We start from the raw sequence: 27,627 nt of genomic DNA, 5'->3' as shown, positions 1-27,627 counted from the left end.
TCCACCCCGCGCCTGTGCTGCGGGCCATCAAATGCGCACTTTCTGCTCATTGGATAATTGGCCCTCAAGGTTGCTAGGCAGCAGCGGCTGAGGCCGATTCACGCAACTTACCTTAGGTAGCATCAACTACGACTGACCCAACCTACCAGTCGGCCGCGGAGAGACGTGCTAAGGATAGACTATACCCGGATCAGAATCGGTCATTGAGCGGTGCGGAAATGGAAAGCAGACAGAATAGTGGAACTTCCGCCTCGCCGGGCCCTGTATCAAGGTCCCGTCCCGCCCTGTCCTGTAAGAGGATCTCGGAACAGTTTACGCTGAGGCCCATTGCCTTGACAAAGCTAATCAATTCCCGCAAGATCAAGGCATCGTCGGTACGATTGGCATTTTGCATTGGGTGCCTGACGTTTCCTGACAAAGGTTAACGGTAACTTAGTGGACGAACAAGATATTGAACTCTTGAAGAGTCTCGATATGGTTACGGATAGCGTGCGTCCGTTCCGAAGCATTGACATATTCAGTGTGACATGACAGTTTCTTTTAACAGTTCCCCAACAGGTCATGGATTGTTTTGTCAGGTAATTAAGTCCAACGTCCACCAGAAAAAGGGTAAAAGAAGAGAGAAGAGAAAAATAAAAAAAATAAACAGTTATCCAGCCTCAATTCCTCCCCTCTCTCTTCCGTCCCTGAGTACTAACCCTTTCCCTTCACCACCAGCCATCTCTCCCGCACGATCCGCAACCGGTACCCCGAAGCCAGCATCTCCCTCCTCCGCCCTTACCTCGCCTCCCTCCTCGCGAGCCCGACAACTAGCGCGGACTCGATCCGGCCCGCCCTCCCGACAGACGCGATCAGGAGCACGCACCTCCTGCTCCCGGTGCCCAACCAGGGCCATACCCCGCCCGACACGGGGCCGTACTGGTCGCTGCTGGTGGTCAGTGCCCTGGACGGCCTCGCATTCCACTACACCGTCCGGCCCGAACCCAGCGGCGGCGGGGCGGGTGTGACCGGGGACGACGCGGCGCGCAAGACCAGCGCGAAGCTGAGCACCATGCTGCGGGCCAAGCTCCGGTACAGGACGGTGCCGGTGCCGACCTACACCGCGCCGGCAGGGTCCGACTGCGGGCTGGCCGTGTGCGCGCTGCTGCGCTACCTGCTGCTGCGGCGGCTGCTGGCGGTGCGGGTTAACGAGACGATTTCGATGGGGTTGGGCGAGGTCGGGTTGAATTTGGCTGGGGTCAAGGAGGGTTTGGTGGGGGTGGTTATGGGCTCCGGGTGGGGGGGTGATGATGCCGTGTCGTGTCCTGATGAAGGGTCGGAATCGAGGATTGCTGAGCTGGCGGGAAATGGAGGGGAAGACGGGGGCAGAAGGAAGGAGATGGATGGTGAAGGAATGATTGGGGAAAGGGATGGTGGGGGTCCGGATGGCGCTGGCGGAGAGGCGGTAACGCGAAGAGGGTCGTTGCGGTTTAGTCTTTCGAAACTGCTGTGGAGACGGTGAAACCCTGGGGTTCATGGGATTTCCTGGAACCTGGAGTTTCGACAACGGTGGGAAATCGACGGGGGGACGAATCGTGATGTTGGAGGGAGCACTACAGATATGAAGTCGTAAATGTTTAGCGCAACTACGCTGTACTGGGCAATTGGTACCTAACAGCTGATGAGGGGGCAATTGGGGATTCTTTAGTAAAGTTCATACTATAACTTAACCATCCTCGTTCACTGGTTCAAAAGAGATGGATGAATGAAAGTCCTCCGCATCCTTGAGGATATTAACGTTGACGAGGGCATCTTAGTGATTGTTGCGTTTTTGTGGGGGAGCGAAGACACCTAACATCGGTTGGCCTTGAAGTTAGATCTCAAGCCACAACACAATTGAAATCGGAGGGAGATCATGGGAATAATGTAGCTTTGGATGGCGCTGAGCCGGGTTGATTCAGGGTTGGGGTTGATCGATGACGCGCGGTCGGCGCGAAATGCCGCCACAGCTCAGCCACATTATGACGTCAATCACGAGTTGCCCCTCTTTGTGCCCGCCGCCGAGACATCGCCAGAGGCCGCCATGCTCCGTTTTTGAGGCAATGAAGCTTGGAAATCTGATACCAAGCCTCGGCTTCTACGTGTTGCAGTCGTCGCCCGGATTCGTCGACCCTAAAACCCGACGTGTGGTGATATAAAGCGAACATTGCCCGGCTTTGCTCGAGTCTTTGGACATCACACCAACCGTCCTCTCCACGACACCATCCTGGCCATATCGACCGCAGACCCAATGAGCTCCAACGAGAAGCAGTTCCCGGGTAACTCCGGCGCCCAGCAGGGCCAGCAACCATACTTTCCCCCTCCCCCGCCCGGCCCTCCACCCGCGCAAGCTTCGCAGACGCAGGTCCCGAAGCATTCCAACGAGAACCCGATTCCCGATTACAACATCCCGACATACAACCCTGCGCAACCCCAATTTGCGCCGCCGTCTACGGCTGCCGACGACGACATCTACAACGCATCACCCACTGATGGACATCCGCCCAAGTTCCCGGACCCTCACCATCATCACCACGATGAGGATGCTTCCAAGAAGAAGTCGCATAGGCTTTCCGGCCTCGGCCATGCGTTCACCAATAAAGTCGCTGGCCCCGTCAACGCTCTGGCGCAAAAGTTCGGGTCTGAAGGATTCATGCCCGAGTCCCTAGACAAAGAGTGCGAAAAGGCCGCTAGGATCTTGAGAGGCTTTTGCAGTAAGTCGGAGTTCTATCCAAACATCTCATCTTCCACTAACCCTTGCTCCACAGAAGACGGCATCTACAGCGACGCAGTTCCCCCAACCGCCCCAGCTCCAACGACAGCCCCTGCGACAGCCACCGGACCATCCCTTACCAGCACGAAGCCCGTCGTTGCTGAGAAGCCTACTATCGACGCCAGCAAAGCCAAGAAATCCCGCGTTCTCCTGACCATCCCATCCAAGGTCATCGCTCGCGCCCAAGGTCTCGCAATTTTTACCGCCGTGCGCGTAGGCTTTCAAGCAACCGGTTCCAGTGGCAGTGGCATCCTGATTGCCCGCCTCCCCGACGGCAGCTGGTCACCACCCAGTGGTATCCAGATAACCAGCATCGGCGCCGGTTTCGTCGCGGGGCTCGACATCTACGACTGCGTCGTCGTAATCAACACCCGTGAGGCCCTCGAGCTATTCACAAGCACAAGACTGAGCCTTGGCTCCGACCTGGCCGTGACGGCGGGGCCGTTTGGTGCGGGTGGTGCGTTAGATTGGGGTGTCCCGCCTAGTCCGGGTGGCGGCCAGAGAGGGAGGGACAAATCCAAGGAGAAGGTTACCGCTGAGAAGCAGCAGCAGCAGCAGCAGGCTGGCCTGTCTACGCAGCCGCTGTCGGCCGACAACAGGCGGTTCCAGACGCATAACGTCCCCGAGCAGGAACAACTGGAGCCCGATCAGCGCCCCGATCTAAAGGAGCGGCGTCCCAGTCCCTTCCGCGAGGCGATCAAGAAACCCGTTTACAGTTACGTCAAGTCGCGGGGCTTCTACGCCGGGATTCAGATCGACGGCACCGTCGTTGCCGAACGGGAGGGGGCAAACGCCAAGTTCTATGGCCAAGCCGTGCCCGTGGCCAAGATCCTCAGAGGAGAGGTTCCTGCTCAAGGACCACAGGGGATGTGGCCTGTCGGCGCCAAGAGCTTGTATGATGTGCTGAAGGGGGCCGAGGGGGGCTGGCGGGGCCAGCAGCAAGGCCAAGCAAGGCCTGTTAGCCCTTCTCCTGTGACGCCCACCTTTGATCCTAATGTTGGTGCTCCGCCATCGACCTGGGTTCCTGGCGTCACGGCCGGTGTTCAAGGGCTCAACATTGGGAGCGACAGCGCTGCTGGGCCGTCAAAAGTGCATAGAGGCCCACCTCCGCCGGCCGGTGCGGTTCCGCCAACCGCAGGAGCGTCTGCAAAGGCGGCCGAGGCTGCTGCCGAAGCGGCCAGAGCAGAGGCATATGCTCCGCCTCCTCCAGGATACACGGAGCAACATGACCCGGAGGACCTGCCGCCCGCTTATGTTGATGATGACAACTACCGACCTCCTGCGCCTGGAGATAGCAAGACGGGTTTACACTAGGGGATGGATTAGAATTTGAGGCGTAGACAGGCGTTTTCCGGTGTTGAATTTTGGAGAGCGGCAATGAGTTAATGTGTACTGTACATGAATTTCGTGTCTAGTCTGCCTAAGTTCGGCAGAGCGTGGAAGTTAGAGTTGGTTTTGGTTCTGTGCTAAGATTGCCGTTATAACGTAGTATTTAGTATCTAGCGAATACCACCACTAACTCTGACTTCCATGCGGTATTGGAGCTTGTGACGTGTGGTTTACGAGGGATTCAAGTAATGCAGCCAGTATTTCTCTTGCAGGCAATGTGTGACGGTAGCGCCGAGAAGAGCTGAGTGGCGGGATGTCAGGTTTAACAAGCTGTCGAAATATTCAGGCAAAAAGCCCTTATTGCAGCTGTGAACGGGTTTGTCCCGGGGGAGGGATGGAGACAGTGGTGACTTTGACTCGTTGTTGGCTGACGGGACGCAGGCTTGGTTAGGGCTGCTTGAGGTGACTAAAGGGGTGGTTGTAGTAACTAGGGCGTTTCTAAAGTTCGTGGGGATTTAATTATAGCGAGGTGAAGGGTAGCGGAGATAGCATTGCTAGTGAGTTGGGACAAAATTGTCCTTATGGAACGGGGGCCCTCTGATCAGAGGGGCACACCTTGTTGGGATGACACTCTGGGGGCCGGAACTCGTTGGGAACGCATTTCTGATTTGCACTATAATGAGGGCCGTCTCGGCTATTGTTCCTTTGGCAGTATACACAACTCCAACACTTTCTTCGGTACTTGTTGCAAGCTCAATTGAGGAGCTTTGATCAGAGGGAGACTGCTTCGGACGCAGAGGGAGCTTTATTTGTATCTTCCTATTATCAAGGTGTTATCAGGATATAGTTAACGCTTCTAATAAGTATGCAAACTCGTCCAAGCAGGCCGTCATGTGATGAAGTTTCCAAGTCCTTAGGGCATTCCGTGTAACGGTTATCATCCGCCGCCGCCACGCTAACTTTCATATCATCCTGATCCCATTCTTCACGACAGCCACCTCGCCGTATCGCGGGCAGAACAAGGTTCCATGTGAGTTTACTATGGCCATATGTGACGTGCTCGTGTTTATCCAGTCCTTGGGAATGAAGAAATGCCGAGTCACTGCTCCCGTTTGGTCTTGCACGTTCCAGGTGCAGAACCAGCAGTCATGGTCGAGAAACGCGATGCTCGTTTTGTACACCCCCAAAAGGTGCTTGATGTGCCTGGCTACGTTCGGGGCACAACTTCTCTCCGCAGGATGGGAAATGCCTCCTTCCAACAGGTTCAGGGCATCCAGAAACTCGATGTGGAGACTATCGTGAGAAAGGCAGGACATGGCCGAGCTGCCGTCGTTAGGGAGGGTCGCGTAGAGAATCGAGTGCTTCTCAGCAGTGACGGAGGCCCAAGGTACACATCTGCTTTGATCATGGCTGAGTATACGCGGCTGCGACTCGGCCAATGCTTCCAAGCCAGCGCCGGGTGCGGTCGGGTTCGACGACGCCTCTTCTTCTATAACTGGGGCCTGCAGAACGTCTAGCGTCGGCCATCTGTGGCATCGTACCTCATTTGGGCCAATCCAGACCAACACATCGCTCCGAGATGGGTGTTGGATCCATCGGCCGCTCTGACGGTCCGCCCACTCGCGCGTCTGTACCCGCTCCTTGGCCTTGAGATCCCAGACGTGGTCAGCCGACAGAGTCGAGACGAGGATAAACTGCTCGCCAGCGCTGAACATTAACTGGCTAATAGCTTCACTCAGCCGACATTCGAAGACGGGGAATACGGCCCAGGTTCCATCTTCTTTTTCCTGGACTCGCTTGGCGATCACAAGGGCCCCGTCGTCGCATGACACGATGTACCTGCCCGACTCAGACCAGGACAAAGCGACCACCGCACACGAGGCCGGGTGACTGTACACCTTCCGCAGTCGTTTACCACTCACTGCGTCGTGGATTGACACGCGACCATCCTCTTTGCCGCAGCAGTAATACCGCTCTCTGGCATCCACTGCGAGGGTTGTCATCAATGGACAGCCCGTGTCAAAGTGCGATATCGTCGGCTCCGTCAAGATCGTCGTTCCCCTGGTGCTTGACTGGTCTTCCATGTCTTGTTCATCAGCACATATGAGGGCTTCTGGTTCCCACACGTTGCAAACAGAGCCGCGCAGGGTGTAAAATCGCTGACCGCCTGGACTCATGGCCAAGCCGGCACCAAGTCCACTCCCAGTGACGAGCCTGTAGACGAGATTCATGTCCGGGATGTTCCAGATGCTGAAGATTCCAACGTAGTCGCCTGAGAGGAGGCGGTTGCCGTCCTCGCTTATGATGATATCCCGAGCATTCAGATGTGCCCATGCTTTCTGCCGATCCTCGTAGATACGCCACTCTATCACCACGTTGCTTTGACAGAGAACGAAAAGAACTTCGCTGTCAGGATGCCAGCGGAGAAGCTCCGGGCCGCATATGGGATCCGACGACGAGGTGACACGGCATTTACGGGGCCCGTGGGCGGCGCCCGGTAGAAGATCCCATATCAGCGGCGGGCGGCCGCGCCAGGCAGCGGCAATCTTGGTCATGTCGGGGCTGAAGGCCATGCGCCACGGACATCCCTCATAGGAGAAATCCGGGTCTGTGAGAACTGGGATAAAGTGCTCGATTTTCGCGCCAGACCGGAGGTCGATGCGACTAATTTTGTTGTTGCTGAAGGCCATGACAAGCTCGTAATCTGCGGCCCCGAAGCGCAGGTCGAGGACCACGCCATCGGCCGACCTCGCCGAGGTGTAGAGTTGCCGTCCTGTCACCAGCTCCCACACGCTATAAGCATCGAACGACACGGTGGCAACCGCAGTTCCTGCCTTGTTCAGGGTCATGAGCGGAACATAGCCTCCCGCGCGGATTACCTTTAGTTGTTCGCACGTCTCGGCATTCCACACAACAATGACCCCGCCACTGCTCACCAGTGTGACAAAGTAGGTCTCGGTGGCCAAGACTTGGGAGACGTAGTCGTCCTTGCTGACGCTGACGCTCGCAAGGCAGTCATCCCACATATCACTCTTCAGACCGGTAACAGTGATCGATTCCTGGTTAGTGGACGACCCAAAACTCTTTCCAATCATGGAGTCTTTGGGACAGAATGGTGGAAGCTGACGGTATACGGAGGGCGGGTCATGAATTAAGCTGGATCCGAATTTGCCAACGACCCGGATGATATCAGTTGCCCAGTTCTGGATCCACTCGACGTCGTGCTCCGGCAGCGTCTGGAGTAGGAGAGCATGGTTTGAGTCTTCAGATGGCCGTGCTAGTAAGTGCCTTTTCACGTAAGCCTTCAAGAATTGGGCTGATCGGATCAAGTATCTCAAGTTCCCAGACAGAGAAATGGCCTCGATCCAGGAGAGGAAATACTTGGACAGAAATGCCTTGAGCGAGTCCAAAAGTTCCGAGGCATCGACCGGTGACTTGGAGACGTGATATGCCCAGTAACATGCTGCATAGCCCAACAGAGGGTGCCCGTCTTCGGCAACGAGCAGCCGATTAGGGGTGCTTTGGAGAGGCCCTGGCTGGGCCTGAAACATCGTGGCGACATGAACGGAATTGAAGTGCCGACGCCAGTGTCTGCTAGACAGGTATTTCAGACAAACCATTGCCAAGTGTTGATGTCCTTCCTGTGGATCAATGAAAGGCGTTATTCCGCTGTCGGGGTCGCCTTTTAAGAGAAAATCCCGCGCCGTTTGATGGATCAGCGAGACTTGCTTCAGGGAGTTGGAGAGGGTAATTTTGATAAAGTGGCCACATATTTGTGTGACGGTATCTTCAAGGTTAATGAAGCTGCTAAACTCAGGCTCGAGTGCTACCTGGAGCTCGTCCAGGCACAGAGGTCGCCAGCCACAAGTGGCCCAGGTAAGGATCCTCCGCGCCATGTTCCTACTTCGTGGCATCCGGTCTTCTATCGTGCTGAGCATGCGCTGGTACATGGGTATCATGCCGTTGGGGACTTCAGTAAGCGCGGCCCGGATGTCGTCTTGGGTGTGCCAATTCTCCTCTAGCGTATCTAACGCTAACTTAACCCATAGAAATGAGCCGGAGGCATATTTCATAATCTGACTCACGACGTCTCTCAGAAGTTCCGCGTAGTCAGGAAGCGCCCGTTGAAGTACATTTGTTGCGTACCCGCGAATGTCCTCGGCGGTGTCCTCTTCTCGAAGAAAGTATGACCTGATCTGGGCGCTGTCGAACCGTGAGATGGCTTTCAGTGGCCTGCTGCTAAAGAAGATTTTGATGGGCGTTTGGGATCGAATTTGTGACAAATGCGCCAGAAGAATATCCGGCGTGTCGGACTCGTCGACTCCGTCGAGCACCCATACTAGGGGCTGGGAGAACCGAAGCTGGAAAATGATCCGTTCGAATATTTTCTCCCATATGCTGTGAAAACTCTGGTTCTGGTTGTTGAAGGAGAGCCCCGTCGCTTGATGCAGTGACAATAGGGCCTGCCTGAACAGCTCGTTGCTCAGGGCCAGCTGCGTGGCGATTGAGCGCAGTCCATAGGCAACTGCCTGTTTGGCTCGATGCGCCTCGGAGAAGAAGTGATACTGGACGATCTGGTTGCGCTCTTGGAGCTTACCAATAACCATGGTTGAGAGCACGGTCTTTCCGCTTCCGGGGAGCCCAAAAAGCCAATAAAAGCGCGGGTCGGCTGGGGAAGTCGTTGCCTGCAGCCATGCTGCAAAGCCATTTTCGCTGTCCAGCCACCAAGTGCCAGAAAGGTGGCGAACGTGAACTCTGTGGGCATAGAGATCGTCTTCGGCGATATCAAGAACGCCGAGAATGCCATGTATCTCTTTGCTGCTCTCGGCACTGCATATTTGGGCACCTTGGGGGGACGCTGCTACTGTGAGATAAAGTGGACAGACAAGTTGAACCCATGAGCGAATCGCAAACGTACGTTTTGGCAGTAGCCGTCGCAAAGTATCCTTCAGTTTCACAAAGTTGGGGTCAAACTCGTTTTCATACTTGCTGATAGTGTTGTGGTCTGCGTTCATGGACGCGGACATCTCATTTGCATAACCCAGGACTGCCGAATCCTTTTCCACAATCTGTAGATAAATGCCTATAGATTAGCAATGGAGGTGCGGGTTGTGGGAGTAGCAGTCCCATACGCACGATCAGTTTTGCAAACATCAGCCTCGTTGGCAACGTCTCATAGAAGGATACAAGCGCCAAATCCTCGCACTGGTGGCCGAATACCTCGTTGATGTCTTGAATGACTGGTGACTGACGCTCTAGCGCAGCGATGTATGTCTTCGGTTGAGCTACAATAGACGTTGCCGCAAGAATATTGTTTAGGGTCTTGGCGTACCGGGATCCTCGATGGGGGGTGGCGAGGAAGATGATGCCGGCCGTGCCGGATATGAGGCCCGCAAACCGCTTGTCGTGCTTGCCTAAGGTGTAAGCCTTTTTCACCACCAGGCCGCCCATTGAGTGGGCAATGAATAGGATTGGTCTGCCTTTTCCGAGGCCATTGGGGTAGTTGAGCATCTGCAAGAGCAAGTCCTTTGCGAAGTCGATAACGTCCAGGCCCCGGGCGTCACCCTTAAAGTTGGAATTATAACCAAAGGTGAGGACCCTGCAGCTTCCGAGGTGCTCGTCACGAGATAGCCACGTGGGCCAGAAATTTTCGGGATTCCTTTTCCATGACCACGTCCTGAATGCGGACCCACCGAGCCCATGGACAAAGATTATATCGGCAATGGGATCCTTGGGGTTCGTGACGGCGTGTAAGCCGAGGGGATCAACATCGGTTGGTCGGCGAGACGAGGTAATGGATGAGGTAGTCTGGGATGTAGCTGTGAAGCGGAGGCCTGGCCTGGCAGCCAAAAACTTTGAGAAGTCCATCCCAGCAACCCAATTGTGGATCTACGGTGTGTTCATAGACACCGACGCAGTAATAATGGGTTCCAGGCGGCAGAGCGATACGGCAGCTTGCGAGACGTTGAACCAAGATTGCAGCTGGATGTTGGCTTGAAACCGACAAGTGACTATCTCGTCTCCGTTGGCGTGCCAAACGACGTCGCCAGAGCCAATGCTACCATGACTAAACCAAAACTGGGGCTCTTTGCGTTCGAACGCCGCAGTAATTTGTGGAGTAATGAGGGTCGATGTTTCTCTGTATGGTCCTAGCACCTCCTCGCGTATCGTGCCTGCAGCTGTCGACGGGATGTGCGATATACGCTGCTCCTTGAATTATCCGGCGGTGTGAAGCAGTTGGGCAATGGGCTTGGCCATCGGCAGGCTCATACGGCAGTGATTAGGTAAGCTAGCGCAGCTTGGGCGCTTCGTTGCAGATGCCAACCATTCATGGGCGCTTAGGTGCATGTACGGTAGCCTGCGCCACCCAACACCTCGACGCGTCGTCGACGCAAGGAAGCAGCGCAGACGGGATGTCCAGTGCGCTCAATGCCAATGCCTCCTCTAGTTAAACGGTAAGGCTACTCCGGGCCGCCACCTCTGCAGGCTCTGCTAAGCCAAGTCCTTCTGATCAATTCGACCGTCCAATAATTAGCAGAAATGAAAATCATTTCAAAGAATTCTCCCTACTTCCTACCACGCTTCCATTCCCTCCCTTCCCTTTTTATCTTGTCAAGACACAGGGGACGGTATGATAACCCGGGCACTCCAGACCCCCCAAAGAAAGCTGCCTTCGACAATAGGCCTCCGGGAGTATCCGGCACCCCTCCTCCTATGGCACTGTGAAAACCAAGGGTCATAGGTCAGCCAAGACTAGAATGGCAGAGTACAAACCAAAGTGTAATCTACCATACAGCATCTCCTAAGATGGAAGTGCGATGGTGGTCATATTGAATTTTTTTCTCATAACGGAGCGTCAGCCCTAGCTGCCTCCGAGCTTCCCCATAGCGAACGCCAGCTGGCAAACCCCTAAGTAGCAAGCAAATAATATACTCTACAAGAAACGCCAATTCCATTATTATGTATAAGTACCTTAGCCACGCCGTCAACAGTCCTGTCTTTGCCGTTTGGAGTCGATCGAAATGAACATATGAAATACCTGACAAAAAAGTGAAGCCGCAGCGTCGTGGGGCCGCAGCGAGGAACTGTCCAACATCAAAGCTTCTAAGACAAACAAAACCGTAATGTACCTGGGATAGTAGAACCTCATTTTTGTCTAAGGACAGGTCTCTCACGCCTCGCTATCAGGCATCCAGACCAGCTCAACGATGCCATCCCGGTTGTTCATGGGCGTCCCATCGGCATTCTTCCATCTCTCATCATCTTTCTTGCACACGTAAACCTGGCTGACGCTGCCGTCCTCGTTGATGCTGGCCTCTTGCAAGTCCCACGAGATCTTGCGACCCGTCTTGTGCAGCGAGGGCCGCTGCGGACCCATGCGGAAATCGAGGTTCCACCCCTTGTTCTCGGGCGCCGGACGGAAGGTACCCTCGAACTGCGACAGGTCAAAGTCGATGCCGCGCGGGTAGTATGCGACGCTAAAGCCGTTGGCTATGACAAAGTCGTCGGCTGTCTGGAAGCGCTGCAGCGTGCAGTCCTCGCCGCAGACGTGCGCGACCTTGGTGTAGTGCCACGGGTGGGCGATGTGCCAGACACCGCCGCGGTAGTGGTGCAGCGAGAGAGGCTTGATACCTGACTCGTAGAAGCCCGACGGGTCGCCGAACAGGTCGAGCTGCCAAAGGTCCGGGAGCAGGGTCAACTTGACGTCCGAGTTCTCGTAGATGCACTTGCGCAGGAGGATGTCGCCCTGCGGACCCCAGCCCGTGTCCGACTGCTTAATCTTCTCGTCCGTCTTGCATGTGTCAAACTTCTCCGTGATGAGCTTTGCCATGGGAGCGCTCAGAAACACGCCGGCGCCGCCGAAGGCTTGCGGCCCGTGTCGCTGGATGTTGTTCACGTCTTCGGAGAACATACCGATGTACATGGGTTGTTTATGGTCGTATTCGGCGAATCGGTCAGCCAGCGCGTGAAACGAAGGGAAAAAGGTGTCGTCATCACAAATGACGAGCCATTTCTTATCGGGGCACTCTGGGTGGTTAGACATTCTGGGAACAAGCGAGAGGTAGCGAACGGCCATGATCAGAGCCGGGTCCGAGCGATAGACATCCACGTCGATGCCGACCTTGGTGAGCTTGTCGTGGGCATCTTCTAGCTCGCTATCCGAGGCATCCAGCAGCATCAGGACCAGCTTCCCGCCGTTTGAATTCCCCTCGCTGTCTGTAAGCCAGTAGGCCCATTCGTTGATCGGGCTGGTCCGTGGGTCCATGAAGCGCTTGTATGTGGTCGACACGCCAAACATAAAGTCGGACGCGTTGGTTGTCTTAGGGAATGGTGACCTGGTAACGGGCACCACCAGGGGTTCTGGGCATGTTTCCGCCTGGTATCGCTTGTTGACGTCCACCACCTTGACGGCATCGGCAAGAAGGTTTTGTTCGAGCTTCGTGACCGATTTCCTGGGGATGTCTTGGCGCGACACCTGGATATATCGTTTTGTGTACTCGAACCGTTCCTCGAGGAGGTACTTCTCCTGCCACTTCTTGAGCTTCTCCATGTCGTAATCGCAAGACATAACGTGAGAGGAGTTTGAGAGTGTTGTTGGTACGGGTCCTGCCTTGCTGCTCCCATCGTGCTCGATCGGTGTTTCCACTCTCCCTCCCCAACCAGCGGATTGCTGATAGACGAAAGGCTTTTGAGCTGTGACCATGTCTTTGGCTGAAGCGGCTGTCCTGATCAGGGTCGACTCGACATCCATCTCGGATGGTAGGAGGAGGGCGCAGAGACTAAACATGCCGACTGCTAATATTAGCGCTCTCGCGAATGGGTTCCGCATGCTGAAACATCGGTGCGGTCCGGGTACTGTGGCGCCCATTGCGACGTTCTGCAGTCAGTCCGATGACACGTTCGAGCGTCCAACAGCGCCCTTAAAGGACGATCTGGTTTCCCGCCACCGCGTTTTACGCTTGAGAATCAAGCAATCCGTGGGGAAAGGGCAACACCCAGAGTGCTCTGGCACTTGCCGGCAGGAACAGTCGGCTGGCAACAGCGTCTAAGATGGGGCCCTTATTCCGGAAGAGTCGAGGAAAGGGGTGTTACTGAAGAACGAGACACGCGGGAGGAAAGAGAAGAAGGGAAAAAAGAATGGATCGTTATAGGTCGGGTGAAAGAAAGATGGCCTGCGACGTGATGCACGATCCGAACTGCACACAGCGGCGGGTGTAACAACACTTGGCTACTTTATTTATTGCAATGAAGGGACGAAACACCGGCGGCAGGGACAGCTCCCTGGATGAATGGGCGATCGGCAAGCGAGAGGCAGAACTCTCTTGCTCTCTACAAGGCAGGGTTGCCAGGAGACGTGGACGTGGACCTTGGCCACGGGTTGAGATGAATGGAGGTGACGCGTAAGGGACCCGGTGCACTGCACAGTAGGAAAACTTGTGTGGGGAAACTGGAGATCAGAAGGGGCACCCGAGGAAAGATCTAAGGAGTGTGAAACGATGCCTTCCTCGAGTCAGAAGCCCGGTGCAGGACTCGTACGTACTTTACCCAGAGTATCCTAGGATGGTTACCGCAGCACCAGATCCCCTTCTCAGCCCTCGACGAATCCGGGCGTGAGATGCTATCAACGACATCCTGCGACGTCGGCCAGTCTCACTGCATTGGGCCGCTGGATCTGGGAAGCATCCGTGAAAAGGTTGGCTGGCTGCAGCGGTTACCCACAAGCTCATATCCACACAACAAAACGGGCCGGCCTGAGGTGGCTTTGCGATCAGCGGATCTTCAACCGAGTCCCTGATTCTTCGCCGGGATTTGCTGGAGTAGTTAAACAAAGATTGGCAACAACAAAACCCTCTCATTTGTCTACATTAGGGGGATTGCTCCCCTTTATTTCTCTGAAATGGACGTATGGGCGGGTTTGTTGCCCGACGCAAGGGTTCAAACCGCGTCGTCACACAGACGTTTGCTACGGGGTTTTCCGTCTTGCTGTTTTTTTGTCTCATACGGGTTTGCACCAATGTCGTCACCGGCGGGGATTTTCTGGGGCCAGCGCCAGTGGTTTCGGATGGGAGGAGCCAGGCGGCCTGCGCCTTCGCTGAATGGCGTCCAGTCGGGCCCACAAATCCCGGTGCACACCGGGCAGATCGCGGGACATCCTTCGGCATCCGTTTGTTTCTGGGATGCACAGTACACGTGTATCCCTCGACCTATTGCAGTGGCCGGACCCGCTTTGCTGGTTGCCGGACGACCTCCGAGTCCTATTGACGCCCTTTGCCTGAGAGATACCAGCCATCATTGGGTTTTCCAAACTCCAAGCACTGTGTCCTCGAACCAAGGCGATCCTGTGCCGAATAGCTCGTCTCGTCCACCCAGGTTGTGCAAGTTACACAACAAAAAGTAGAGCCCAGTCCAACGCCGCGGAACACAACAGTAGCTCCTGCTGCCATCCCACTTTAGCGTGTTCCAGTTTCAGATTCATGGTAGTGGGCCAGTGACCCCCTGTCTCGTTGCGCAAGTAGCCAAGACGAGACAAGCAATCACCCGAATGCAAATTCCAGTTTGAGTGGGACAGGACGACCGCAATGTAGGATAAGCGGAATGCATTGTCTACCATTACCAGATCCTCGGGTATTGTCCGATGTCGGATCCGTCTTGCCTGCCTCAGTCTGTTTGTCCCATCTGCAGCGTTTCCTCGGCGACTCCCTGCCCATTTTACTGTGCAACGGCACTCTCAACCTCGTTGCAGATCGAAGCCTTGGCATGGCCGAGTGGTCGAAGGCGCCAGGCCCTGGTGCTCCTGTTAGGCATACCGTGTTGCAGAATTAGAGCGACTGAAATTGCAGAGATACCACCAGTTGATTAAGCCGTTGCACACGGTCCATTTAGCATATTGTCCCATCCTGCCGCACCCTGGACCGTTACGCCAAGACTCAACCCCTCTGCCGCTTTCGCCGGCTTCAACCTCCAAATTCTGGCCAATATGGAAACTCTGCATGATGCTGGCCAGCTACCGCAACTGTAAAGAAAAAAAATCAAGGAAAAAATAAAGGAAAAGAAAAAAGGGAGACAATAAATTAAAGGAAAAGTGTATCCCTTACAAATCACAAAAAGGTATACCCCTCCAACCTCCCCCCGTCCCACTTCTCCCACACCGCAACGGGCCTCTCAAACTTCACCTTCCTCCCCTCCGTCGCCCGTCGCGGTTCCCACCCCCCTTCTCCTTCCCCATCCCCTTCCTCCCCATCCAGCACCGCAGCACCGGGCCCCCAGCAGATGGCATCGAACACGCCCCTCATCTCAACGAGCACCACCCTCGTCGCCCCGCCCGTCGTGTCCACCAGGAACCGCAAGCCCCCGGGCCCGCCCCGCGCTGCCGCCGTAGCCGCCGCCGGTGCCGCCCCGCGCGACTCGACCAGGTGGAAGAAGTCCTCGGCCATGGTCCGCCGCGCCGCCCCGGCCTCCAGCCCAAACGTCCACACCAGCGCCGCCACCCACGGCTTGGCCTCGTCCCGCGCCCGCGGGAACGGCCGCCGCGCCGCCGCGCGGTTGGACGCGTCCGACTCGGCGCAGTACAGGCACGGCAGCGGGGTGGTGCCGGGCGGGAGGGAGAGGATGCGCGGGTCGATGTGCTGGGCCGCGGAGGGCAGCTGCGGGGTGGTGGTGGGTTGCGGCTTGCGGCGCTTCGCGGGAGGCGGTTTGTTTGTTGCTTTGGCGTCGGCGTCGATGTTGGTCGAATCCTGGGCGCGTTTCGTTCCCTTTGTTGGTTGGGGGGTTGAGCTGTCGGGGTTACTGGCTTGGCTGGTTCGGTTCTGTGCGGTCCATCTCGCGCGCGCCAGCTCATCTCCGATCTCCTTCAGGAACTGGCTGCTGGGCACGTCGGCGCCCAAAGCTTTCTCGAGCCGCATGATTTGCTTGACTTCGGACGCGGCCGCGGCCCTGGAAAGAGCACCGATAGCGGCCTCCTGGGCTTTCTTTGCTAGCATCGTTGCAAAGGCCGAGCCTGCCTCCCCGCCTGCCGAGTGTTGTCGGTGCGCGTCCTGGAGGGCTTGGTCAAATTCCCACCACCACTCATCAGGATCAAAACGGCCCTTTCCCGTAGCCGACCCCGACTTCTTGCTAACTTCGACCTCTGCTGTGTCTCGGAAAGAAGTAAGCAGGTCCTTACATTTAACCACCAACGCGTGAAATTGCCTAGTTGATAAGCCGATATCTTGCCGGATGGCGTCGATAATCTTGTTCACCTCCGCCTTTGCCTCGATCTGGCCCGGGCCGACCAGGCGTCTCTCTGCCAAAATTCGGAGCAAGACAAGGCCGATCACGTCGGACGGGTTATCGTGAAAGAGCGGGCGACCCCTCCCGGTATCGGCATCGGGCAAAAGCATCAGCTTCTTGAGTGACCCCTTAGGCCCCTTGCGGTTGCTCTCTGTCTCGTCCTCGGAACTCGACGGCTGGAACTCCGGAGGTGGCGGGCTCCTCAGACTCTTCCCTGAACTCCCCGAGTTTCCTTCCATCAATTGTCGGTATGTCAGCGACGCTTCCGATTCCTCGGCCCGCTCCGCTAGATGGAGCAGCTCCCGCAATGCCGCGTCACCTCCTAGCAAACGCAGCACCAGCATCACGCCATCCCGGATCCTGATCCACCGTGCGCAATCATCACGGAAGCACGTCTCACAGTAGACGCTACCTGGACGAGCAGGTGAGTCCCGGGCTTGTTGACGTTTGGCTTGTGTCCCCCAGGCCCCGCCTTCGAGGTTCCAGATTGCCGGATCAGCCTTGGGAGCTGGGTCAGGTGTATGCCGTGGTGTCGATGGGACTGACGGTAGAGCACGGGAAACTAGTGGTTCTTTCCTCTTGGACGGACCGGCAAGCGTAAACGGCGGGGTTCCTGCAGCCTCTGAGGCATCTTCTTCTGCTTCCTCCTCCATCACCCGATCTCCAGGCCGTTGCTTCTTCGCCCTTTTCTTGGGGCCCTTCAGCAGCTTTGGTACTCTCGGCATCGGCCCGGGTTTAGACGGTACGTAATCATCTGCCATTTCTCGGCCATGGGGGTCGCCGCACGGCTCCACGTCGTCGATTACTTGAAGAATTTCGGGTGAGATCACTTCTTCCTTTTCCCGGTGTCCCTGCTTCCCGCCCCTTGTTCGAGGGGCCTGCATTGACAAGGGCGTCATATCACTCAAACGACTCGCTGCGCTATGCCGGGAGATACTGCTGGCATGTTTTGGTGAGAGTCGTGTTTGCTTCTTCGCAGCTCCTCTGGGCAGAGATCTGCGCTTAGTCTCCTCTCCGAGCGTCGCCTTTCTTGTGACCCCTGGCCCGGAATCTGCGGCTTTGTCGGCCTTTTCCATAATACCATAGAGCTTCCAGGGTATTGGAGGCGTAACGAGAGGACGGGGAGTGTCATTGGCGCTCTGGGGGACTCGCGACGTCGTCTCCTCCAAGCCGGGCTCCATTCTCTTGGCATTTGATGACGGCGATGACTCTGGATCTGCAGCATCCCAGAAGTCCGAAGCCTCAGGTCGAACCGCACGGCCAATAGCTCTTCTTTTTGCCGTGGGAGGTCCGGAGATACCTGTAATTTTGGCATCCGCGGGTGCAGGCGCAGCCGCGGTGCCCTCTTTGGGCACCCTCGGGATTGCTTCCTGATTGATCTCTGTGTCCTCTCTCTTTCGCTTGCCCCTGGTTCTCTGGGCGGTTATATTTGGCGAGGGCGCCTCCGCTAGCTCTTCGGGTGGTTCGGCCGTCGATGCCTTTCTCCCACCACATATTACAGGCTTGAGCGATGTTTGGGACACGGTCGCGGTGTGTCCTTTCGACGGATCTGGCAGGTCTTCTTGCTCCAACTCTGTAGCTTTTGTGTTTCGCTTGCCCCTCGTTTTCGAAGCGGGAGCCTTGGAAGGTGAAGGTTTTGATGCTTCGTCAACGTCTTTGACCGTTGATGCCTTCTGGTCCTTTATCACTCTGGGTTTCGGCAATTGCTCCGGTTCCGTCTTTGCGCCCGCTTCCTCTGTTTTTTTTCTGGAGGGCCTCGCCGCAGGGATTAACTCGGCGACAGACACTGGCGTTTGTGGAGCGGTTTCCCGCGACGCCTTAGATATTGTCACTCGCGTCGTAGGCGTTGGCGCTGCTTTTGGCTTTGCCGGGCTCGGCTTGGGTCTTGGATTTGGAATGGCCTTTCCCCTTTTCGAGGTATCGACGATGCGGGAGATTCTTGCAGGCTTTAGAATTGCTGTAGGTCGATTGCGTAGCGGTGTTCCGGCAGCGGCTTGTTTTCCAGTTTGTGATAAGCCCAGCGCAGATGATGGTCCCTCAGCGCCAGTTGCCGTTTGAGGTTGCCCACCCCTGCCCCTGCTGCCGGTGATGTAGGTAGAGGTTCTTGAGCGCGGGAGAGAGGTCAACCAGGGCTCGTCCAATGACTTGCCATTTATTGCTAGGAGGCCCATATCCCTTCGATTGCTATCGGTCTGATGGTCTCGAGCTCTTTGCTCGTTGGCTTCTGACAGAGTCGGGGGAATAGCCTTCCCCAGGCTGGTATTTCTACGACCAGGCATTTCTGCGGGGTCTCGCGTTGCGTGCTGGCCAGCTGTTTCCCTTTAGGAGCAGTATGATTAGTGGTGTTCCCGCTGCAAACCTCAAGGATGACTTGTGTGGATCGAGACGGCAAAGTGAGTGGTCGACGGTGGAGATAGAGGCTATTCCTACCAATGTTGACTGAACTCCTGTGGAATATCAACTGGTCTATAGCAGCTTTGTTGCAGCTCTCCTTTGTTAGTACCCCGCAGATCCGAGCTCCTCGATGGTTGTGGTCGTTTCCGGCGACCACCGACAACGCTGCATCCAATCGAACAAAGACAACTGCGCGAAACGGCAGCAGATCGTGTTGGAGTATTCCTGGGACTTCTGTGTATGCGGAAATGAACGCAGGGATCTATAATGGGTTGATTCAAATGCATTGTGACGAACGGGCGTTGGGCTGAAACTGTAACGACTAAAAATAAGAATAAATAAGTCATTTACCTTGTGTCGTTCTTTGTGTCCCGGGGCCTACGTTGAGCCAACCTGCTGCTAGTATGAGAGAAGTGATTTGTCTAATCCTGTAGGAATCAGAGTATGCTAAACCTATCACTGGGGCCAGGTTGAAAGAGTTGGCGGACGCTGCCACTCTTAAGGGCCTAGACCCCGATCTGAATACCACTCCAGTTCTCCCTACTATCGTACAGCTCCTTCATAACAGACAATCTCCCCCAAATGCCCTTTCCATACGGGGGCTTCTCTATTCCCGTGCCTGGTCAGCTCGATGTTTCACTGACCAGTCGAGTCCAGAAGCCGCACGATAGCATAGCTCGTCCCTGCTGCAAGTGCACCCACAATCAATGTTTGAAAGGCGCCCCAGACGCCAGCCTTCCTCGTGCGAATGGCAACCCAGTTCTTGAGAAATCCAAACGCGATGAGAATCACCATGGTGATGACGATAGAAACCAACAAAGCCATCGAGGCGCGCTCCATGAAAAAGTAGGGAAGCATGGGGATCAGGCCGCCGACAAAGTAGCTCGCGCCCATGGTAGCAGCCGAGATCCAGGCGCGACTCACGTCGGGCTCGGGCAGGCGCAACTCAAAGTCCATCATGAACCGCACCCACTGCTTCTTGTCGGCGGTGAGATCACGGACGAAATGGTCGGCAGCGGCCTTGCTGATACCGTACTCGGCGAGGATATCATAGATTTCAGCGCGCTCCATGTCGGGCATGGTGTCCACTTCTTGGTTCTCGCGTGCAAACTCGGCTTCCCTGGTACAGAAAATGTTAGCCGCGGTGTAGATCTCGGAAGCGGTAGGCAGAGGACATATACCAGTGCTGGCGCTCAGTGTCGGCGGCTAGATAGGCGCCTAGGCCCATGCTGATCATGCCGCTGCAAAGCTCGGCGAGGCCGCCCATGATGACCAGCTTGGTGTTGCCGAGAGACGATAGGCCAGCTGTGAGGGCAAACGGGACGGTCAAGCCGTCAGAGAAGCCAATGATGACATCGCGCATGATTGAGTCGTATTGTCCCATGTGCTTCTCAACATGGGGTTTTCCGGGCACAGGAACGCTCGACGACATTCGGTTGGCGACCTTGGGGCGAACCAGGGAGGGCGATTGGCGCTGCTCCTCCGGGTCGCCGGAGCGGCGCGTCGCCGATGACGGCGAACCGAGGCCACGGCTCAGCAGGGGAGTCTCGTCAGATGCTTCAGACATGGTGGTTGTGGTGTAGTCCCGACGATTGAATTGCGGCGCGACGAGAGAAGATGCGGTGATCCGGCTGAGTGGCCGCCCCCAAAAAACCAAAGCTCATACTAATTCGGTCCCAAATTCGGGAAGGAGGGCGACGAGAGTTCAATCCTGCGATTCTGTGAGATTCGTATCACTCTAAAATCTTGGCGCTAAGTAATCGACAACAGCAAGGCCGGTGCATGACATCTCTTGCACCTTTGATTCATGGATGTGCGCAGGCAAATTCTGGCTCAAATCAACGAGCAAGCAAACGGGAACCAGCGTTAACAGTAGGAAAGTCTTAAGGGTTAGGGTTATACCGGCAGCTCTCTTGACCATGCTTTCTCACAGCCCTTTCAGCCTTTTCCAGTTCCAAATCCAGGCAATCAAGCGAATTGTGAAGGTGACATGAAGCTACTCGAAGTTCGCAGCGGTTGTGGGTTTGAAAATTCCGAGTAAAATGTGTTGTTGTTAAGTCCCGTCAACGTTATACAACTCTATATTCAAAATGAAGTACCTTGCGAGTTATTAGGCGTGAATGTAGAGTAGTGATTGATCAGTTTGCATGCGACAACATTTCTATCCTAGTCGTTCTAGGCCACCACAGCAAAGTGACTAATATGATTGGTTACATCTTTACCTACGGTACTAGGTACGCCGCACAGCACATACGACGTAGTACTCATCATTCAATGTATTACATGAAGCGCGGTTCAGCCCTCTCAGCTTCCATTAACCTCGTACGATACTATTGGCCAACTGCGCAAATTTCATCTCGGAAGGTTCGAGCAGGATTCTGCCCCCATATTACTCATCCCCCATATTAACCCCGTGGCGCCCGATTGCCAAGTGCAGGACCTGGAAGTGAATGAAACGCCCACGAAACCGCAGAATAAATAATCATGGAAGGGAGATTTAGATTTAGAGCATCCCAGACATCTAGGGTATCTCGAATGCCGCATTCATTGCGAGGTTCTCAGAGGAACCGACCCTCGCGGATACTTCATAGACCGCTCGTACCGCCTACTCACTCGGCTCCTGCACCACCAAATTCACAGTCGTCATGGAAACCCAGTTCGCGCCGGGTCGTCCCTAGGTCTGCGTTCACGTATTATGACGAATACCTCAAGGCAGTCATCGGCATCGCCGTTTTGGGCGGCCAGATTACTTTCACTCTTATCGTATCCGACATTGCCGACCCGACGAGGCTCAGCTCGGAAAACCTGAATCCCGACAAGGCGCCAGCGTCGTCAGTCTTCAAGCGGGAAGATGTCAGGTTGCTGATATCGCTCAGCTGGCTCTGCTTCACCGTCTCCCTCGGCCTAGGCATCTTTGCGCTCGTGCACTCGAGCAACACTCTTAGCAGTAACGGAATCCCGCCCTCAACGAGCTTCTTTTACACTTGGTCCGACGGTGTCATACGGGTCCTCAATGTGCTGCCGATGGGGGCGTTTCTCCTGCTGTCGCTTGCGGTGGCGGCTTACGTACCCATTGTTGGTTGGGTCAGCGTTGGCTTTATTGTGGTGTACGCTGTTGCTGTGCATACCTACTGGTGGATTGATCCGCAGGTTGGTGGCAGTAGCGAAACCGCTTCGACCGCGTCGTCATCTCGCTCGGGCTCTAGGGCTTCTGGGGATATCGAGGCCTGGGGGGCAAGGAGGCGGTCAATTGCATAGGTGGACGGATATGGTCACCTTTGTGCACGCGATGCACAAACAGTGTTCTCTTCCCACATTTCTTCTCCCTACTTTATCATGCCATAACCTTGTTGGAATGCTGTCGTTCGTTTCCGTAACGTCGAGTCTCGGAACTAGTACGATACGGAAGCATCCGAAGATATCGACAAGCATCTGTGGTTTTGGTGCTGAACCCTGACAGTAAGATCAATATATGCGCAATGCGCATTTATGCTTCTTCCCAACGACTTCCCCGCGTTTCCACTTTCAACTGCCGATCATCGGGAACCCCGGCTTAGCACACCCGCCGATCTTGAAGCGCGCGTATCAAGGTCACCGTAGGATCCGGCATGTTACTGTAACATGTGCAGGGAACCAAAGCAGGACGGTCGGCAAGGCCAAAATTGGAAGGTAAGGAACACGTAGGTGCAGTGGCCGCAGGGGATTCATTGGTGGGATTTTACGCCATCCTTCGCTGGCTCGCCGTTAGCCAACAGTTGCTGTCGTCATTGTGCGACAAACAACGGCCCCACGCTCTGAGAGTAGCAGCACCGTGGTCGGACATTGCGACTTGGATGGACCGAACAAGGGCACCATCGCAAGGGGGACACCTGTACATGCGGCTCATGTCTTGGTTCAGCCACCGACTCGGGCCGAAAGAACGTCTCATCTAAAAGCCGACGAGGACACTCGGCGCAGCGTGCTTTTTTCTCCTCTGCCACACATCACCATGCTCACTAGGGAATACTGGAAGAAACGGTCGCTGCGGGTGCGCGATGACAAGCGAACCAAGGCGGCCGAGCTAACGCTCCGCGAATCACTGTATCCCATCTGCTTGGTCACCATCCTTTTCTTCCTGTGGGGCTTCAGTTACGGCCTGCTCGACACGCTCAACAAGCACTTTCAGAACACGCTTGGCATCACCAAGGCGCGATCTTCTGGTTTGCAAGCCGCCTACTTTGGGTAGGTACTACTAGTGTCTCGCAGGAGCAGTAGTGAAAGATGACCGACACTAAGTAGGGCATATCCACTGGCCTCGCTCGGCCACGCAGCCTGGATCTTGAGGCACTTCGGCTACCGTGCGGTCTTTATTTGGGGCTTGTTCCTGTACGGACTCGGGGGTTTACTCGCCATTCCCGCCATCATCAACCACAGCTTTGCCGGGTTTTGCATTTGCATTTTTATCATTGGCAATGGACTGGGTTCGCTCGAGACAGCGGCTAACCCGTACATCACCGGTGGGTGGTTTCCGCTGTAAAATAACAGAGAAAAGTCTGACCAGGTACTTCTCACAGTGTGCGGGCCACCCAAATTCTCCGAGATCCGCATCAACATGGCCCAAGCCTTCAACGGCATTGGCACTGTGATCGCTCCCGTCCTCGGGTCGTACGTCTTTTTTGACTTTGACGATACGAGGGCCCTCCAGAACGTCCAGTGGGTCTACCTCGCCATCGCCTGTTTCGTCTTCCTGCTGGCGGTCGTCTTCTACTTCTCGGACATTCCCGAGATCACCGACGCCGACATGGCCTTCCAGGCGGCCGAGACGCACGCGGGGGAGGACCAGAGCCAGCCGTTCCGCAAACAATACCGGCTATTCCACGCGGCGTTTGCCCAGTTCTGCTATACCGGGTCGCAAGTCGCCATCGCCGGGTGAGTTCCAGCCTTTGCACGAACAAGCGAGAACTCCCGTCCTGACTCTCTCTTTCTCTCTCTCCCTCAATCCCAGGTACTTCATCAACTACGCGACCGAGACGCGGCCGGCGACCAGCTCCGCCCTAGGGTCGCAGTTCCTCGCGGGGGCGCAGGCGGCCTTCGCGCTCGGCCGGTTCGGCGGGGTCGCCCTGATGCACTTTGTCCGCCCGCGCAAGGTCTTCGCCGTCTTCCTGGCCATGTGCATCATCTTCTCGGTTCCCGCCATCACGGAGCGCGGTGACGCCGGCATCAGCATGCTCTACGTCGTGCTCTTCTTCGAGTCCATTTGCTTCCCGACCATCGTGGCGCTGGGCATGCGCGGGCTCGGCCGCCACACCAAACGCGGCTCGGGCTGGATCGTCGCCGGCGTCTTCGGCGGCGCCTGCATCCCGCCCTTGATGGGCGCTGTGGCGGACCTGCACGGTACGGCATTGGCGATGGTGGTGCCGTTGGCGTTTTTTGCTGCGGCGTGGACGTATGCGGCCGCGGTGAATTTCTGGCCGTGGTATCGGGATACTGTGGACGCCTTTTCGACAACCGAGGTTGGGGTACATGGGGCCCAGGAAGGTGTGGTCACTGAGGGAACTGCGGATGCAGAGACTGGAACTGGCAGAGATGGAGGGGTTGTTGATAGGGAGAAGACGGCGGATGCGATAGAGAAAGTCTGAAGGGGTTCGGCCTCGGCCCTAACCGTTTTCTGTTACTTGAGTGTTGGTGGCCGGCGGAAGGCATATAGGCTACTACTAGCATTCGGATGCTGAAAGTAAACGGTCGTTTGGCACCTACCTTTCAGCCTAGTGAGAAGACGGCATGTAGACTGCCGTGTGCGCCTTACGCAATGAGCACACCATATGAATCACTTTTTGCTAGCTACTTTACCTACGGCGTTTATTTCCTGTTCTATGAGACGAATCTGGGCACACGAGATTTCCATTTTCATACCCCCCCCCCCCCCCCCCCCCTGGTGACATTGCTCACCCTGGCTCAGGCTCGGCTCAGCTGGCTCACTGTGCCTTGCTATTACTCTGTTACCAAGATTACTCCCCAACGACAACTTCACTCCGTTGACTGCCTGTCCAGGAGCCCAATCTTAACCTATAGCCGAACACACCTCGCGCGGTGTCGTCGCCAATTCCCACATCAAGGCCAGCGCCCGCTCATTCATCAGGACTATACCCAGGAGCCCCATCCGCCAGTTATCATGGCGCGGCCGACAATCCCAAGCCCCAAGCCCCGGGCAACCCCTTACCAATCGCATCCGACTTCCTCCCACCTTTGGAACTGGCAAGAGTTGCGTCCGCTATCGGGTTTGGCGCACTGGAAACCGCCAGTACGATCAGGATTACTCCTAAATAGCTTCATGCATCGCTTTTGACCACCGGTGACAATGAAGTGGGCTCTGTCACGCCATATGTCGATGCAGACTTGTTCGATAAAGGGCACTCCAATGTTCTTCTGGCACCCGTCGTCCTTGAAGTTGAAGGGGTACGAGGCAAAATCGGTGTGCCACAGTGGCGAACTGGGATCCAGGCTCGCCTTGGGCCCAGTCAGTGTGGATGAAGTGCGTCCATGTCTCCCCAGCGACGAGGCTGGCGGCTTGCAGCATGGCTGCTGTAAGGGCAATGGTCGGGAGGCGCATGATGGCGGACTGTGGCGAAGCCGTGTTAGTCAGTCAAGGTGGGCAGATAGCTTTGGTAGCCTTGTGCACTTACAAGGACTTTGGTGACTTGTCTTGAGGGGCTTCTTGGCGAGAGTGTGACAGTATGTGGCGAGTGTCGCGGTGAGCAGGGAGAGCACACTTCTGTCTTTATACTGGGAGGAGCCCGTGGGAGAGATTATCCCGGCGAGTTTCCCTAGACCAAATGTGGACTTGCTAGCCCAACAGCAGCCGACTCGCCGTGTTGGGAAATGAGAGGGTGCTATCAGCAATGCCGCTAAGCAGAGACACGGTAGACAGGAGGAATCAATACTACATTGCCGTCACTTCTTTCCCGCCGTCTCGCCGTCGCGAAATTAGCATCTGATAATTGTCCATTTCCTTCAGAAGCGGCTCCATAGTCTAGGAGGCCGTTGTATCGCGTGGCCTTGCGGCCGCTCGGTTGCGGCCGACCCATCTGACATCAGCAGAGGAGTTGCAGCTGCAACTTTGAGCTAACAAGCATCAAGGTTTCTCGGTAGTAACAGGAGAGCAGATTGACAGCCCCGATAATAGGATCGTGGTATCCAACCACAAACTCCACAATGCCGCTCATGGGGTATCTTACATTCAAGCCCCGGCTCCTCCGAAGCACGAAAGGCGCAAGTCCCTAACAAGATGTAAATCAAGACTGCCTAAGCTAAGAAAGAACCCAATCAATTCCCAATATCCTCGTATATCTTTGCAAGCAGTACGTAACTTACTGACACGGCCGCCTATTCTTCGCCCTATCTCTTGTCATCACAGAATAGGCCAAAGGTCGCGTGAGATTCCGAGCATATTTCATTCATTCTTGAGGATTATTGCCCGCCTGGATTGCTGCCTACGTTGTCTCGCCCCCAAAGAAAGGTTTATAGGCGATGGGAATAGTAATGGAAATTCTTTGGGTGGGGCTGTTAGGATGGTACTGCGACATTAGAAATCCTTAATTTGCAGCCGTGAAAATATTCCAGTGGAGTTTCGACGGCCTTTTTTGCTGATGACTGGACCTTACGATCAGTACCCATGGTTTTCCATCAGCACTAAGCAGATACCAAGCCGCTTTCGGCCGACTCGATGCCACGATGCAGGACAGGCAATGCATACCAATGTGGCAGTCCGGTCTTCAGATGGGTGGGGAGGTGAACGCCACTATGGAAGGAGAATGGTAGGTTCCTTGCATGCTTGGACCCAAATCGCCCTGTCCCGCTCACAAGCAAGGTCCTTCTGTTCCCGACAGTATCAAATGTTCCATTGTCAAGCTAATTCGACAGCGAGGTCGTGTGTCTCTCTGGGGCGGACCAGCGGACATTGGAAGTCACCAACTAGGCTCCATCTTTACCCTACCCCTGGACCGAGAAGTATCTCGGTCTAGTTTGCTGGGTCCGCAACGATAAGTACTCCATCTTTCCCTTCCCCAATCCAGAAAATCACCACAGTACTCGCCTGCCTTCCATTCCATTTCTCATCCCTCGCCCGAGGACAGACATCCGCATTCTTCCAGGCCAGTTCCTCCTTCAACATCCACCACCCTTTACACAATGCATTTCCCAACCATCGCAGTCATGGTCGCGGGCCTTGTGTCCACCGTGGCCGCCGACGCCCTCAGCGTCTACTCACGCTGCCCTCCCGGCGTTGGTGCTGATTGCCCTGAGCGCACGGGTATCTGGTGGACCAACTTCGGCAACCACATAACCGACGCTCGGGGAGGCTGCAAGAACCCAGGTGTGCCAGGGATCAACAATTTGTGCATCGACTGGCCAGGTGGCCGGGGCCATTTCGATGCCGACAACCAGCCAAGGAGGTGCATCCAACAAGAAGGTGCCCGTGGTACGTCTGTCTCCTTTGAGAGTCGCTTGCTTTTGCCTCCCTCGGTGACTCTATGCTGACTTGGTCAATTCCAGCTATTCCTGGGGGCCACTGCACTAAAGGCGACACGTGCTACATGGATTCCTTCAAGGAGGTACCATGCACTTGGTAAAGGGGCGAACGGCGGGATGTGGTATGTAGGGGACCGCATGTAATAACAAGGAAAAGGAGCGGGTCATACTGAGTGCATGACTTCCTCACACGAGGGAGCGTACCTCAGGGGCTCTTTGTTGATGAATTCAAAACTTTCAAGACACCTGCTTGGATTTCAAATGACCTTGTTTGTAAACCTCTTTCGTCAAGGTGCCATGTCCAATCCAGCCAAATATTTGTCTAGACACGTTTGGGG

General features: G+C 55.6%; 10 protein-coding genes across 10 annotated transcripts; 5 read left to right on the top strand and 5 right to left on the bottom strand.

Annotated features, from left to right (window-relative positions):
* Positions 1-218: 218 nt before the first annotated feature.
* MFIFM68171_08402 (uncharacterized protein) lies at positions 219-1,501 on the top strand (the record flags this gene model as incomplete). The annotated part of the gene is made up of 5 exons (XM_071063822.1): positions 219-291; positions 360-374; positions 437-489; positions 559-578; positions 718-1,501. The coding sequence occupies 5 exons, from the start codon at positions 219-221 to the stop codon at positions 1,499-1,501; spliced, it is 945 nt and encodes a 314-aa protein (XP_070919923.1).
* Positions 1,502-2,269: 768 nt separating this feature from the next.
* On the top strand, positions 2,270-4,105 carry MFIFM68171_08401 (DUF500 and UBA/TS-N domain-containing protein; the record flags this gene model as incomplete). Its single annotated transcript, XM_071063821.1, has 2 exons — positions 2,270-2,732; positions 2,787-4,105. The coding sequence occupies 2 exons, from the start codon at positions 2,270-2,272 to the stop codon at positions 4,103-4,105; spliced, it is 1,782 nt and encodes a 593-aa protein (XP_070919922.1).
* A 977-nt stretch (positions 4,106-5,082) lies between these two features.
* Positions 5,083-9,988, bottom strand: MFIFM68171_08400 (NACHT and WD domain-containing protein, variant; the record flags this gene model as incomplete). Its single annotated transcript, XM_071063820.1, has 3 exons — positions 5,083-8,984; positions 9,039-9,189; positions 9,257-9,988. The coding sequence occupies 3 exons, from the start codon at positions 9,986-9,988 to the stop codon at positions 5,083-5,085; spliced, it is 4,785 nt and encodes a 1,594-aa protein (XP_070919921.1).
* Positions 9,989-11,291: 1,303 nt separating this feature from the next.
* On the bottom strand, positions 11,292-12,989 carry MFIFM68171_08399 (Fringe-like glycosyltransferase domain-containing protein; the record flags this gene model as incomplete). Its single annotated transcript, XM_071063819.1, has 1 exon — positions 11,292-12,989. One exon carries the CDS (start codon positions 12,987-12,989, stop codon positions 11,292-11,294), a length of 1,698 nt encoding a protein of 565 aa, XP_070919920.1.
* Positions 12,990-15,219: 2,230 nt separating this feature from the next.
* Positions 15,220-17,151, bottom strand: MFIFM68171_08398 (uncharacterized protein; the record flags this gene model as incomplete). The annotated part of the gene is made up of 1 exon (XM_071063818.1): positions 15,220-17,151. One exon carries the CDS (start codon positions 17,149-17,151, stop codon positions 15,220-15,222), a length of 1,932 nt encoding a protein of 643 aa, XP_070919919.1.
* Positions 17,152-19,420: 2,269 nt separating this feature from the next.
* On the bottom strand, positions 19,421-20,351 carry CCC1 (the record flags this gene model as incomplete). The annotated part of the gene is made up of 2 exons (XM_071063817.1): positions 19,421-19,904; positions 19,966-20,351. 2 exons carry the CDS (start codon positions 20,349-20,351, stop codon positions 19,421-19,423), a joined length of 870 nt encoding a protein of 289 aa, XP_070919918.1.
* A 968-nt stretch (positions 20,352-21,319) lies between these two features.
* MFIFM68171_08396 (uncharacterized protein) lies at positions 21,320-22,042 on the top strand (the record flags this gene model as incomplete). Its single annotated transcript, XM_071063816.1, has 1 exon — positions 21,320-22,042. The coding sequence occupies one exon, from the start codon at positions 21,320-21,322 to the stop codon at positions 22,040-22,042; it is 723 nt and encodes a 240-aa protein (XP_070919917.1).
* Positions 22,043-22,772: 730 nt separating this feature from the next.
* Positions 22,773-24,402, top strand: MFIFM68171_08395 (Glucose galactose transporter protein; the record flags this gene model as incomplete). Its single annotated transcript, XM_071063815.1, has 4 exons — positions 22,773-23,005; positions 23,063-23,280; positions 23,338-23,692; positions 23,769-24,402. 4 exons carry the CDS (start codon positions 22,773-22,775, stop codon positions 24,400-24,402), a joined length of 1,440 nt encoding a protein of 479 aa, XP_070919916.1.
* Positions 24,403-24,979: 577 nt separating this feature from the next.
* Positions 24,980-25,373, bottom strand: MFIFM68171_08394 (uncharacterized protein; the record flags this gene model as incomplete). The annotated part of the gene is made up of 2 exons (XM_071063814.1): positions 24,980-25,270; positions 25,320-25,373. The coding sequence occupies 2 exons, from the start codon at positions 25,371-25,373 to the stop codon at positions 24,980-24,982; spliced, it is 345 nt and encodes a 114-aa protein (XP_070919915.1).
* Positions 25,374-26,974: 1,601 nt separating this feature from the next.
* Positions 26,975-27,390, top strand: MFIFM68171_08393 (uncharacterized protein; the record flags this gene model as incomplete). Its single annotated transcript, XM_071063813.1, has 2 exons — positions 26,975-27,239; positions 27,314-27,390. The coding sequence occupies 2 exons, from the start codon at positions 26,975-26,977 to the stop codon at positions 27,388-27,390; spliced, it is 342 nt and encodes a 113-aa protein (XP_070919914.1).
* Between the last annotated feature and the right edge of the window lie 237 nt (positions 27,391-27,627).

Source organism: Madurella fahalii (assembly GCF_045866475.1).
Source record: "Madurella fahalii IFM 68171 DNA, scaffold_4, whole genome shotgun sequence".
Classification (NCBI taxonomy): Eukaryota; Fungi; Ascomycota; class Sordariomycetes; order Sordariales; genus Madurella; species Madurella fahalii.
The sequence above is the reverse complement of the archived record's forward strand: the minus strand, read 5'-3'. Positions and strand labels throughout refer to the sequence as shown.